Raw genomic sequence first — 14911 nt, 5'->3', positions numbered from 1 at the left:
GTTGCTTTGTCATCACTGGGCCAACACTCCTCTTCAACAGCAGCAGAGGAACAGTATGCAAGACAAGCTCTTCACTGTACCTCGGTACATATGATAATGATAAACCAATTCTAATTCCAATTTCATTTCCAGTCCTAATTCACCATACACTAAGACTTCAGCTATTCAGGAAGGTGCTCCTGAATAAAAGGGTGCACCAACAGCACCCATATCCGCAGTTAATGGGGACAATTTCCCCAGCAGGAATCAGCAACTCCCAGTGGAGGGCAACGTTTGCTGGGATTCATCACTGGATCCAGTGCCAGGTCAGAACTTGTGTAGGATTGAAACCTCATTGCACATTCTAGACCTATGATTTAGCAGGCAAAGAAGAATTTATTTTTAAACATTTGATATATATAATGATATATATGTATATTGTTATAAGATTAACAGTTTTAATTATTTAGTACAGTGTATGCTGTTCATTTTATTTTTATTTAATATTTTCTAAAATTATTTACTTCAGTTTAAATGTTTTTGATTATTAAGAGACATTTAGAAGACAGTTTTGACAGCAGCTGGCAGTACTGTAACGTGCCTCTGCCCTGTACTTGCTTTAAGCTGGTCTGGGCTGTTGGGGTGGGACCTTCTTTTCCAACGCCTAAGGCCCTGATTGAAGGTGCTAAGGGTCGGTGAAGTTACCCCTCGACATCCAGTAAGTTTGGGTGTGGGCATGCAGACCTCAGAATCAAATTTATTATCACTGACAAATTATGTGAAGTTTGGTATTTTGCAGCAGCAGTACAGTGTAAAGATGAATTAGAACATAGAAACATGGAAATCTACAGCACATCACAGGCCCTTCGGCCCACAATGTTGTGCCGACCATGTAACCTACTCTAGAAACTGCCTAGAGTTCCTCTACCACATAGCCCTCCACTCTTCTAAGCTCTATGTACTTATCTAAGAGTCTCTTAAAAGACCCTATTGTATCTGCATCTACCACCTTCGTTGTCAGTGCATTCCACACACCCACCACTCTCTGTGTGAAAAACTTACCTATGACATCCCCTTTGTACCTACTTCCAAGCACCTTAAAACTATGCCCCCTTGCGTTAGCCATTTCAGCCCTGGGAAAAAGCCTCTGGTTATCCACACGAGCAATGCCTCTCATCATCTTACACACCTCTATCAGGTCACATGATGAGTAGACAGGACCTAGAAAAAGTCTGTCTATTGTTTTATAAAAAGGAAAACGGTGGCAGACCGTGAGCCCTGCTCACCTCTGAATGCTCTTACACTCTGGAAGACCCGGCAGAGCCTCAGTGCTGAAAGGCAGTTCCCAGGCAGACATGACAGACCTTGTGGTCCAACCCCATGACCTGATTATACTGTTTGATTTCCTTTACAGACCAGTGCATTTATTCCACTGTCCAAGATCAGAGCAATAGAAAAAGTTGATGAGAAGTGTTTCGGCAGCCCATACGTCATGCAGATCATTTCATCTGATGGCAGAGGACAGTTTGAGATCATGTACTTACAGTGCAAGGTATGTGGTACTCTTCCACACCCTAATATAACACTCGCTGTTTGTGAAATATTACCTGTCCTCAAACTCACTTATGAACATGCAAAATGTAACTTCCACTGATTGTCTAGCCCTAGAAATAATCTTACTGCATTTTAACTGTGTTAAGTCTGTTGTTTGCTCTGGGCTAACAACCCTGACTGGTAAAACAAAATTGTTAAGGAAACAGCAATGAAGAATCCTTCTACATCTGGGTGTGAGGGTATTCCTGAGTCTCCACCGAGGACTTGCATGAACCGAGCTACTGACATGATGAAGGAAGCCCTAAGCACTGCCCGAGATGGAGGACCTTCACTGCTGCCCTAAATGCCAGTGGCGTACTGGGCAGTAGAGAGAGAAAGCTGCTGTTTAATGCACTGACACCGTCTATGAAAGCCCCTTAAAGACTGAAAATTTCATCTGCAGAGTTCACCCATGTCCTTGGGTTTCCCTCTGTGAAAAAACATTGTGTTAGTTTGAGAATGTAAGACCCTATTGATCCATTGTGAGTTCTCACAGCTATCATCTTCTAGTCTAGCAGCTGCAATCTTGGCATTCAGTTCTGAAAAGGGCACATGACATACAGCCAACGCTCTTCCTGTTACTGGCATGTGCTTCTACATAGTGAGTGGATTCTGGAAGGGAAGGTGGAAGAGTGCACCCAGGTCAGAGGGACCTGAAAAAGCTGGTGATGAGCAATGCCTGCAAGAAGTATATGAATGCTATCACCGCCTACATTGTGAAACCAAGCAACATAGGTGACCACCGGGCTTCACTCCCCGATGAGCTCAAAGCCGTTTATACTTTGACCATCACAACATGGCGGCACCTTCACGTAAGCCAACAGCCCCTGATGACCCTGTGATTTCAACCTTTGATGCTGATGTGAGAGTACCCTTCAAGAAGGTGAGCCCATGGAAAACATCTGGCCGAGGTGGGTTATCTGGCTAGATACTAAAGACCTGTGCTTATCAACTGGCTGGAGTGTTCACCGATATCTTTAACCTCTCAATTCAGAGTCTGAGGTACCCAACTGCTTCAAGCAGGCTTCAGTTGTAACAGTGCCTAAGAAGGACGTGGTAACCTGCCTCATTGACTGTCATCCAGTAGCATCGACTGTAATGAAGTGCTTTGAGAGGTTGGTGATGAAACCTCTGCCTGAGAAGTGACTTGGATCAGGTACAATTTGTCTACCATCACAAAAGGTCAACATCAGATGCCATCTCTTTAGCTCTTCACTCAATCCTGGAACATCTGATCAGCAAAGATGCAGACATCAGGATGCTCTTCATAGACTACAGCTCAGCATTCAATAAAGTTCAAAGTTCAATGTAAATGTTATTATCAATGGTCATATGTGTCACCATATACAACCCTGGGATTTATTTTTTCTGTGGATCTGCAAATCTGTAGAATAGTAACTATAACAGCATCAATGAAAGATCAACCAGAGTGCAGAAGACAACAAACTGCAAATGCAAATATAAAAATATAGCAATAAATAACGAAAACATGAGATAAAGAGCCCTTAAAGTGAGATCATTGGTTGTGGGAAACATCTCAATAATGGGGTGAGTGTAGTTATCCTCTTTTATTCCAAGACCCTGATGGTAACTGTTCTTGAACCTGATGGTGCGAGTCTTGAGGCTCTTGTACCTTCTACCTGGTGGCAGAGTGAGGAGAAAGCATGGGGTTCTCTGATGATGGACGCTACTTTCCTATGACAGCGTTTCATGTAGACGTGCTCAATGTTTTTGAGGGCATTACCCATGAGGTGCTGGGCCAAATTCGCTGCCTTTTGTAGATTTTCTGTTCAAAGGCATCGGTGTTTCCATACCGGGCCGTGCAACAGCCAGTACACTCTCACCTACTGATCGTCTGGATCCTCGATTTCCCCACGTGCAGACCCCAGTCAATTCGAATTGGCAACGACATCTTCTCCACAATCTCCGTCAGCACGGGTGCACCGCAAGGCCGTGTGCTTAGCCCCCAGCTCTACTCGCTATATGCTTATGACTGTACGGCTAAGCACAGCTCCAATACCACAGTTAAGTTTGCCAATGACTCTACTATTGTTGGCCAAAACATAGGCGATGATGAATCAGCATATAGGAAAGGGGCTGAAAATCGGGTTGAGTGGAGCCACAGTTTATGTCCACTTTAAACAAGACGTGCACATAGGCGTGATGACCTACACAGTTCACGTATTTGTACATATAACCTGTAATGAATTATTTAAATGAACACAAATGCTTAATCAACCAAGATTGCTCAAATATTATTGAAATATTAAACACACAACAGTCTGCCTGGCGTTAGTAGTAATATAACCAGGACTTGTGATATGCACCAGCTGCTCATACGACCATCCACCACTTGCCCCCATGGCTTCACATGACCCTGACTGGGGGGCTAAGCAGGTGCTACACCTTGCCCAAAGGTGACCTACAGGCTAGCCGAAAGAAGGAGTGCCTTACACCTCCTTTGGTAGAGATGTATCTCCAGAATGTTTTCAGTTGAGAGAGAGTTAAGAAGAGAGGACACGGCCTCATGTTAGAAGCATGTCCCTTTTAAACAGAGATGAGGAGGAATTTTTTTGGCGAATCCAGGGATTTCTTTGCCACACACAGCTGTGGAGGCCAGAACATTGTGTATTATTTAAAGTTGAGATCGATAGGTTCTCAATTAGTAAGGACGTCGAAGGTTAGAGTCAGAATCAGAATCTGGTTAAGATGGCACTGGTGAGCCTCTGCAACTTCTACTTGGTCACTAACGAAACAAGGAAAGCAACTAAATACTTTGTTAACCACACTTTTTCTGTCAAACGATCATCGTAAATAATCGTCTGTAACTTCCCTTTGGACTTGGAGGTAAGTTAACGTGGCAGAATCAAGGCGAGGTGAGGTGGCAGGCCCATCGCTGAGAGCGTGGAAGAGCATAAAAGGTCGGTCACAAGCCGAATCGAAACCACATGGTCCAGGCCCTAGAGCACATCAACGCTTCCGAACACGATGTTCAGACGGAGATTTACTGGCCAAATCGAGGCGGCAGAGTCCGGTGTATCCAAGCAGCAGAACCTGTTGTTCGGACGGAGATTTAGGCACTGGGCAAGATTGAAAAGGTCAGGTTGGCTGGGCCTGAGGCAAGGTATGGGCCAGTTCCAATCGCTGCTCCATGACGTTTACTCGGCTCTGCACTGAACTATCGGACACTCTTTGCGGAATTCAGTTCAGAAACACTGTTTGCTTGCAGTTACTGTTTGCATGATGTTTATTTTCGTTACACATTGGGTGTTCGTCCATCTTTTTTAAGGGTTAGTTCATTCATATTTTTATGGGCTTGATGTGGTTTTTATTCTCTGCACATTGGGTGTTAATCAGTCTTCCTTTTTATATACATATAGGTTTATTTGGGTGGCTGTTTCGTGGCTACCTGTTAGGAGACGAATCTCAAGGTTGTTTCATATATGTGTACTTCGATAATAAATTACTTTGAACTTTGAGAATCAAAATGATGTTTAATATCACTGGTATATATTGTGAATTTTGTTGCGTGGAGAAGGCAATAGAATGGGGTTGAGAAGGAAAATAAATCAGCCATCATTGAATGCTGGACCAGACTTGATGGGCCAAATGGCCCAATTCTGCTCCTATGTTTTATGGTCTTATCTTCTACATTCGCTGAGAATGAAAGATGCCTTGGTTTTACATTTGTTTGGAGGTGTGCATCTCCCAGCACTGCACTTAGGTACCAGTGCAAACGATGCACATGCTGCATCCCAAGATAAAATCTAATTCTATGTCTGAGAACCACAGAGAGAGATACAGCACAGAAACAGGCCCTTCAGCCCATCAAATTCACACTGACCATCAACCATCTAGTTTATAGTGATCCAACATTAATCCCACTTTCTATACTCTCTCAGCACCCCCACCCCACCCCCCATGTTCTGCCACGTATAACCAGGATGTGGGATGGGACTAGAACGTCCATGCGTTCGCAGGGAGAATGTTGAACCACCACACAGATGGTGCTTGAGGTCAGGATCACTGGCTCTGTGAGGAATTGGCTCTACCAGCTGTGTCACTGGTGCTTCCCCTGTCACTTACAGGTCTGTAATGGGAGGATGGCGACTCTGCCGGAGATGGTGCTAATTACTGTGGAGCTGACTGGGGTTACAGCAGACATCCCACCCTGCAAAAACTCGTTTCAGGGAGGTAGCACCCCCACCCCCCCCCCGCAACCCCATATCCGCCCCCCCCCCCCAGTCAACCTCCAAGGGTGTATGTAATACTTTGTTTAGTGATTTTATCTAATCTGTAAACCAAGTTGAGTATATGCAGAAAATGTGACATTAAAATATGTACACATATTATATTATATTATCATGTTTATTCTATTACAACTTTAAGCAAGTCTACAGGGAGATTGGCTTCATCACGTAGGACATCAATAGAGTAGCTCCTTAGCATCCAACACGCTAGTTTAAATAACGTTAGCTACGCCAATGAATGAATGACACCTGTTAAACTCACCTCAACATGTCTTTTACATTTTAACCCACCATGGGCAATAGAAAAGTCACTGTTGCAAACAGTGCAGCGAGCAGCACTGTCATTATTTTTGAGGTTGATTGTAAAGCCCGCCCACAGACAAAACTGATAGGTCTACTCAGCACGAAGAGAGACCAATCAGGATGCTCGCTCCCGCTCTCCCTCTCCCTCTCCCTCTCAAAAAAATCAATTTCTGGGATATTGTATATAATTTCCGGGCATCAGGGAGTCGCTATCAATATGCGGGAAACTCCTGGAACTTCCCGGAGAGGTGGGGTGTCTGGGTTACAGTGTAGAGATCTCTGCTGCCCACCAATTCTTTGACCATGTACTCACCCAGCCATGTGTCCTTCTGGGGAGCTTGTCTTCGCCACCATCTCTCTCCTTCTATTTAGCCCCCCCCCACCTCCCATTTCCCCTCCCCACCCCCACCTTTTTATTCTGGTGTCTTCTCCCTTCCTTTTCTGCCCTTAAGAAGGGTCACAGCCTGAAGCATTGACTGTTTATTCATTTTCATAGATGCTGCCTGACCTGCTGAGTTCCCTCAGCATTTTGTGTGTGTTGCAGTGTAATAACTGCTGGCTGTCACAGCCTGTATCATAAAATAATAACTTCAGTGTACCTCCTTAACCTGTTCACCTTCTCTTGAAAATTCAAGCATATTTTATTTCCCTTTCAGAATGTGAATGAACTCAATCAGTGGCTGTCGTCATTGAGGAAACACTGTGTCAGCAATGAACAAATGCTCAACTCTTACCACCCTGGTGTGTTCAAAGGGGAGAAGTGGGGCTGCTGCCACCAAAAGGAGAAAACAGGTATTGCAGCACCTTGTTCTCAAGGGTTTGCGCCGTTTCAAACATTTCAAAGTCCGAAGTAAATTAATTATCAAAGTATATCTACGTCATCATATACTACCCTGAGGTTCACTTTCTTGCAGGCATTCTCTGTAGAACAAAGAAATACAATAGAAACAATGAAAAACTACACACAACCAGTCTGACAAACAACCAATGTCCAAAAGACAAGCTATGCAAATACACAAAAACAAATAAATACTGGGAACCTGATCATCCATCCATCTCAAAAAGAGACTCGGTGATTGCTCACATGGTGCCTCTAGATGTGACATAGTTTTTCTTAGTCGTGTAAATTAATTAGATTCCTTTCTTTTCATGTTTGCAGTCTGAATCTGAAATATTTTATAACATCAACCAAAGATTTTGCTTCAAGAACATGTCTTTTAAAAATCTGATATTGTGCATTGACTGTGGTATTAGTTTATGGACAGACGTGTGTCTGAATTGCTCGGTAGGTGTGTCACACACAAAATGCAGGAGGAACTCAGCAGGCCTCGCAGCATCAGAGTAAACAGTCGATGTTTCGTGCCGAGACCCTTCTTCAGTAGGTGTGAGGTGGGATGGGGATTCCAATAACAAATGCACACTTATCCATGCGTAACATTGAATGCACTGCTTTGGCTCTCATTCTCGCCAACATTGTTGTAAATTATTATGGAGACCATCAGATGATAACTTTAAAGTGCTTTTTAAAAGCCAAAATTACCTAAATTTGCTCATGTTGTTGTTTGTCCATCGTATGTCGATGAGGACCTCGACACTATTATTGATGGTGTCGAGACTAGCACCTGACTTGGATTTAAGTGAGGGAGAGTTGCGCAGCGTCAGCCTCACTCTCTCTTCCCAATTCCCATCTGGATCCAGTGGCAAGACAGAGTCGAGACGGCTGGAGATGGGACTAGGCGCAGTGGATGACCAGGACGTCTTCTGTGTCTTGTCCTGCTCTACACATTCCACGACGCTTGCAGAGACCGCCTTCTTGACCGTTGGACCTTCCATTGGTCTCGTCCGCTCAATCCGCCGGAGTCTGTCTTCACATGCTGGGATAGACAACTCCCTATCTCACCAAGGGTTTGAGACCCATCGGCTACCCTCACCTGGTTTAGCCGGCTTGTCGAAGCCATTGCCCGGGGTGTGGCCGCTGTCGCATGCAAACAGCTATGGGGAGCCACAGGTGAGAGCTGAGTGCCAAGTGGGGACCAAAGGTGGACTAACCACCTTGAAAAGGACGTGACATGTTACCCCACCAGAGGTGCTACCCCTCCCTGACACCCCATACACCCCAATTTGCTCATAATAATAACCGGTCTAGCAGCTCTGAGCAGAATAAAAAACTGAAGAAGTGAAGCCTGGTGTGTATATCGTGTCAGACACTCAGGTGAATCATTTATACTGAATGCACTGAAAGACTTGTTTTTCTCAGCTTAATCAGTTTAAAGTATCTTTGTGTGGTTTCTCTCTGGAGTGCTGGTGCTGATTCCACCTCAGTGGAATCGATCCCCCAGATTTTTCTCTGGGCTCTCAGAAATGTAGCTTGACTCCGGAACACGAGACGAACTTGTGGCCTGCTGGGCAGCTGACACTGAACGTGTGTGTCATCACTGGTCACTGAGGTCTCACACTGCGCAAAAGCTCTTACACAGACATGGGAAACGTGGCCTTTTCTTCCTCAAACAAGTCTTCAATTGCCCTTTCCTTTGACCTTCTTTCTGTTTGCTGTCTGTCTGATGTCGACCCTCACGCGTTCTCATTCATTCACACACTCACACTCTCCATCACTCTCACATTCAATTGCCGCATTCACTCAGTCTTCCTGACTCATTCTCCAACCTGCCCACTGATGAATTGTCTGTACTCTGTGCATTCTCTGTAAAAGCCACTTAAATATTCATCTCCAAACCGGCAACATTAGTATTACATTTCCCCATGGTAATAAGTTTATTTTAGCTGTGAAATGCCATTGATGAATAAGTGGACTCACAGCAGAGGCAGGAAATTAAATTTGATTGATTTTGAAAGGCCATAACTAATACGATAAAAATGCATGTTATCATCAGAAATTCATTTGCAAAAAAAAAGAACCCTTAATTTCCCTGAGTGGAATAATTGAGATCTAGTGGGAGAAATAGCTGAGCAAAATGTGACTTTGTCCGTGTCTTTCTGTCTGTCAGCTCCGGGATGTGACAAAACCCATTTTGGTGTGACGCTCCAGGAGTGGAACGATCCACTTAATCCTGATTTAGAATCCCATCTGATCTACAGGCAGCTGCTTGCAATCCGGGACACGTTAATGTGAGTAACTGATTGAGGAAGTGTAACATTCTTAAGGGCATTTAAATCAAAGTCCTCCTGTTTACTATTTCCTGTGCTCATGAAGAAGAGTGTGATTGGATAACTCTTCCTGACCTCTTATGAAGGTTATCCTGGGATATACGCCATGCTCACAGGATTGGGAAGAGACCCCTCCCAACAATGAAGTCTCTAGCCAACATTGACTGACAGTACAGGGAGGTCAGGGACTGCTCCCGTCCTTCATCGTGATGGTCAGTCTGGAGATCACCAGACTGCAGTAATATTGTGGGTACAATACTGGGTGACTCACAACAACGTATGTGTTACATGAATTACACACAAACCATTAGCTAAGAACACTTGTTCAAGATCAACATGCCTAAGAAGTCAAAATTGTCCTAGGTCTTGAATCTGTTCCTAAGGAGAACAGATGGGCTCTTACAACATCAATAGTTTCGTGGTCACTTGCAACTGATCTTAGATCATCGTATCTTCCTCTTCCTAAGTCCATCACCCCTACTGTGGCATCGGCCACGGGCAGCAGCTTGCCAGAGTTCCCTGTCCTGGGCCAGTCTTTCAGGGTATAGCCCACTGGAGATCTTCTCTCTCCCAAGGATGAGGTATCTGGAGCTTCTGGTGGTGTTTCTGTAGCGCTGGGTTTTTACGGGATGGAGTTGCTAGCCCTGTGGGACTGTCCATCGTGGAGTTCAGCTCTCTTGCACTCTATCCAAACTCCCAAGCTAGAAGATCTGATTTCACATTAACATAATTATTGTTGTTCTTTTTATTATTCTGGATTCTTTATCCAGCAAGTCAACCAGTAAATTGGTAGTGATTAGTAATGCAACGTTTACTGTGATAGTTTGTTTCATGTAACACGTGTTATTTACTGCACAGTTTGTTCTCTAACATAACACTCATAATTATTGTGGCACATTGTTGTATTGCGTAACATTTTTCTCATTTGTTTACAGACAAAAATACATGAAACGCAAAGAGAGAAATGATACCACAGCCCCAGTCAGTTCCAGTGAAGGTAACAGTCAGTCTGAGTGTCCGTTCACCTGGGCAGCGGTCGTGGGTCGGACAGTGTCAAACGGGAGAATGCTGACACCAGTGCAGTGTTAGACCCGCAATATATGGTGTCTTATATTTTCGATAAACATTCATTTTCTAAGAATTGGCTTTTTACGCGCATCACTACTCTCTTTTGCCCGCTATCAGCAGACAGACTTCATCCTGAACTCTGAGAAACTCATGTCTTGCCCCATTTTTCTGACCTGTTTTGAGATCCTTCTGAAGACCAGCTCCTTTGCCCAGTTTTTGGTCACCTTACCAATATCCCCGTTGGCCTGATGTGTAAATACCTTGGGGGTGTTCTCCTGCGTTAAAACTACAATAGCGCAGGTCAATGTTATTATCAAAAGGATTACAAGGTCAATTAATCCGTGCAGTTGATCATTTACACCAGGTCAAAAGTGAGAGCCAAAATACTGGGGATCTGGAGTAAAGTTTGCCCTCAGTGGCGTGTACTCAGCAAGTGAAGTCGGTAACAAATGGATTGTACTCAGTTTCATCTTTATATTGACTTTAATGGAGCCGAATTTTGCAAGTAAAATACTACATCTCTCTTTTTAGCACATACAATCAAAAACAAATTTAAAAACTTATAAATGTATTACAATAAAACTCTGATAATCCACTGAAGGCCACTGGCAAACCCAGATGCTTCAGCAACTGGTGGCTCGCAGGTAATAATTACTGCGACCTCTTCCAGCTCACCCAATGCACTCTTATCATAAGACATAGGAGATGAATTAAGGCACGCAGCTCATTGAGTCTGTTCCGTCATTTCACGGACTGCTGTAGAACACCACTAGCCACCGGCTGCCAATCACAAAAGGATCTCTTTATTCCCACTCACGAGGAAATCTGCAGATGCTGGAATTTCAAGCAACCCACATAAAAGTTGCTGGTGAACGCAGCAGGCCAGGCAGCATCTCTAGGAAGAGGTACAGTCGACGTTTCAGGCCGAGACCCTTCGTCAGGACTAACTGAAAGAAGAGCTAGTAAGAGATTTGAAAGTGGGAGGGGGAAGGGGAGATCGGAAAAGATAGGAGAAGACAGGAGGGGGAGGGATGGAGCCAAGAGCTGGAAAGTTGATTGGCAAAAGGGACATGAGAGGATCATGGGACAGGAGGCCCAGGGAGATGGAAAGGGGGAGGGGAGAAACCCAGAGGATGGGCAAGGAGTATAGTCAGAGGGACAGAGGGAGAAAAAGGAGAGAGAGAGAAAGAATGTGTGTATATAAATAAATAACGGATGGGGTACGAGGGGGAGGTGGAGCATTAGCGGAAGTTAGATAAGTCAATGTTCATGTCATCAGGTTGGAGGCTACCCAGACGGAATATAAGGCGTTGTTCCTCCAACCTGAGTGTGGCTTCATCTTTACAGTAGAGGAGGCCGTGGATAGACATATCAGAATGGGAATGGGACGTGGAATTAAAATGTGTGGCCACTGGGAGATCCTGCTTTCTCTGGCGGACAGAGCATAGGTGTTCAGTGAAACGATCTCCCAGTCTGCGTTGGGTATGGCCAATATATAGAAGGCCACATCGGGAGCACCAGACGCAGTATATCACCCCAGCCGACTCACAGGTGAAGTGTCGCCTCACCTGGAAGGACTGTCTGGGGCCCTGAATGATAGTGAGGAAGGAAGTGTAAGGGCATGTTCCGTTTACAAGGATAAGTGCCAGGAGGAAGATCGGTGGGGAGGGATGGGGGGGACGAATGGACAAGGGAGTCGCGTAGGGAGCGATCCCCGCGGAAAGCAGAGGAGGGGAGGGAAAGATGTGCTTAGTGGTGGGATCCCGTAGGAGGTGGTGGAAGTTACGGAGAATAATATGTTGGACCCGGAGGCTGGTGGGGTGGTAGGTGAGGACCAGGGGAACCCTATTCCTAGTGGGGTGGCAGGAGGATGGGGTGAGAGCAGATGTGCGTGAAATGGGGGAGATGGGTTTGAGAGCAGAGTTGATAGTGGAGGAAGGGAAGCCCCTTTCTTTAAAAAAAGAAGACATCGTCTTGGTCCTGGAATGAAAAGCCTCATCCTGAGAGCAGATGCAGTGGAGACGGAGGAATTGCGAGAAGGGGATGGCATTTTTGCAAGAGACAGGGTGAGAAGAGGAATAGTCCAAATAGCTGTGAGAGTCAGTAGGCTTATAGTAGACATCAGTAGATAAGCTGTCTCCAGAGATAAAAACAGAAAGATCTAGAAAGGGGAGGGAGGTGTCAGAAATGGACCAGGCAAACTTGAGGGCAGGGTGAATGTTGGAGGCAAAGTTAATAAAGTCAACGAGCTCTGCATGCGTGCAGGAAGCAGCGCCAATGCAGTCGTCGATGTAGCGAAGGAAAAGTGGGGGACAGATACCAGAACAGGTTTGGAACATAGATTGTTCCACAAAGCCAACAAAAAGGCAGGCATAGCTAGGACCCATACGGGTGCCCATGGCTACACCTTTAGTTTGGAGGAAGTGGGAGGAGCCAGAGGAGAAATTATTAAGAGTAAGGACTAATTCCGCTGGACGGAGCAGAGTGGTGGTAGAGGGGAACTGGTTAGGTCTGGAATCCAAAAAGAAGCAGAGAGCTTTGAGACCTTCCTGATGGGGGATGGAAGTATATAGGGACTGGACATCCATGGTGAATATAAAGCGGTGGGGGCCAGGGAACTTAAAATCATCGAAAAGTTTCAGAGCATGAGACGTGTCACGAACATAGGTAGGAAGGGATTTATTTATTTATATACACGCATTCTTTTTCTCTCTCTCCTTTTTCTCCCTCTGTCCCTCTCAATATACCCCTTGCCCATCCTCTGGGCTTCCCCCCCTCCCCCTTTTCTTTCTCCCTGGGCCTCCTGTCCCATGATCCTCTCATGTCCCCTTTGCCAATCACCTGTCCAGCTCTTGGCTCCATCCCTCCCCCTCCTGTCTTCTCCTATCATTTCAGATCTCCCTCTCCCCCTCCCACTTTCAAATCTCTGACTAGCTCTTCTTTCCGTTTGTCTTGACGAAGGGTCTCGGCCTGAAACATCGACTGTACCTCTTCCTAGAGATGCTGCCTGGCCTGCTGCGTTCACCAGCAACTTTTATGTGTGTTGCTGGAAGACGTCCAGGCTCTCACTTTTGACTTAGTATGAATGGTCTTACTGCATCTCCTAAAGTCAATGAACTGAAAATATTGAGGTATTAATAACAGTAAAGTCTTCTGGTCCTGCAGTAAAACTCAGATAAGTGTACTGCAACACACATCAAAGTTGCTGGTGAACGCAGCAGGCCAGGCAGCATCTGTAGGAAGAGGTGCAGTCGACGTTTCAGGCCGAGACCCTTCGTCAGGACTAACTGAAGGAAGAGTGAGTAAGGGATTTGAAAGTTGGAGGGGGAGGGGGAGGGATAGAGCCAAGAACTGGACAGGTGATAGGCAAAAGGGGATACGAGAGGATCATGGGACAGGAGGTCCGGGAAGAAAGACAAGGGGGGGGGGACCCAGAGGATGGGCAAGAGGTATATTCAGAGGGACAGAGGGAGAAAAAGGAGAGTGAGAGAAAGAATGTGTGCATAAAAATAAGTAACAGATGGGGTACGAGGGGGAGGTGGGGCCTTAGCGGAAGTTAGAGAAGTCGATGTTCATGCCATCAGGTTGGAGGCTACCCAGATGGAATATAAGGTGTTGTTCCTCCAACCTGAGTGTGGCTTCATCTTTACAGTAGAGGAGGCCATGGATAGACATGTCAGAATGGGAATGGGATGTGGAATTAAAATGTGTGGCCACTGGGAGATCCTGCTTTCTCTGGTGAACAGAGCGTAGATGTTCAGCAAAGTGGTCTCCCAGGATGGCATGAACGTCTGGGTAGCCTCCAACCTGACGGCATGAACGTCTGGGTAGCCTCCAACCTGATGGCATGAACATCGACTTCTCTTAACTTCCGCTAAGGCCCCACCTCCCCCTCGTACCCCATCTGTTACTTATTTTTATGCACATATTCTTTCTCTCACTCTCCTTTTTCTCCCTCTGTCCCTCTGAATATATCTCTTGCCCATCCTCTGGGTCCCCCCCCCCCTTGTCTTTCTTCCCGGACCTCCTGTTCCATGATCCTCTCGTATCCCCTTTTGCCAATCACCTGTCCAGCTCTTGGCTCTATCCCTCCCCCTCCCCCTCCAACTTTCAAATCCCTTACTCACTCTTCCTTCAGTTAGTCCTGACGAAGGGTCTCGGCCTGAAACGTCGACTGCACCTCTTCCTACAGATGCTGCCTGGCCTGCTGCGTTCACCAGCAACTTTGATGTGTGTTGCTTGAATTTCCAGCATCTGCAGAATTCCTGTTGTAAGTGTACTGCCATGGTTTGACAAGACTGCACATATAGAAACATGCAGAGTACTGGTCTACTTATTTAAGGAATAACTTACTTGAATTTGGGGCTTCTATTATGAAGAATTGTTTGATGGGGAAAATTTGAGCAGGCTGAAATTTTTCTTTAGAACTTAAGAGGTGATTTTAATAAAATGTAATTTCTGAGGTGATACCGTGAAGACGCTTGACCAACATTAGATGAGCAGGAGTTGTGATTACTTCCCAGAGAAATGCAGTGGCTGAATTACTGAACATA

General features: G+C 45.5%; 1 protein-coding gene across 1 annotated transcript in view; it reads left to right on the top strand.

Annotated features, from left to right (window-relative positions):
* The window catches only part of rasa4 (RAS p21 protein activator 4), a 297934-nt gene that overhangs the window by 276607 nt on the left and 6416 nt on the right, over window positions 1–14911 (top strand). Inside the window, exons 17-20 of the mRNA XM_072242873.1 lie at window positions 1394–1531; window positions 6782–6917; window positions 9131–9251; window positions 10226–10287. Of these exons, the coding sequence (XP_072098974.1) occupies window positions 1394–1531; window positions 6782–6917; window positions 9131–9251; window positions 10226–10287 (457 nt within the window). The remainder of the gene's footprint in view (window positions 1–1393; window positions 1532–6781; window positions 6918–9130; window positions 9252–10225; window positions 10288–14911) is intronic.

Source organism: Mobula birostris, chromosome 25 (genome assembly GCF_030028105.1).
Source record: "Mobula birostris isolate sMobBir1 chromosome 25, sMobBir1.hap1, whole genome shotgun sequence".
In the NCBI taxonomy this organism is placed as follows: Eukaryota; Metazoa; Chordata; class Chondrichthyes; order Myliobatiformes; family Myliobatidae; genus Mobula; species Mobula birostris.
This window is presented reverse-complemented; position numbering and strand designations above follow the sequence as displayed.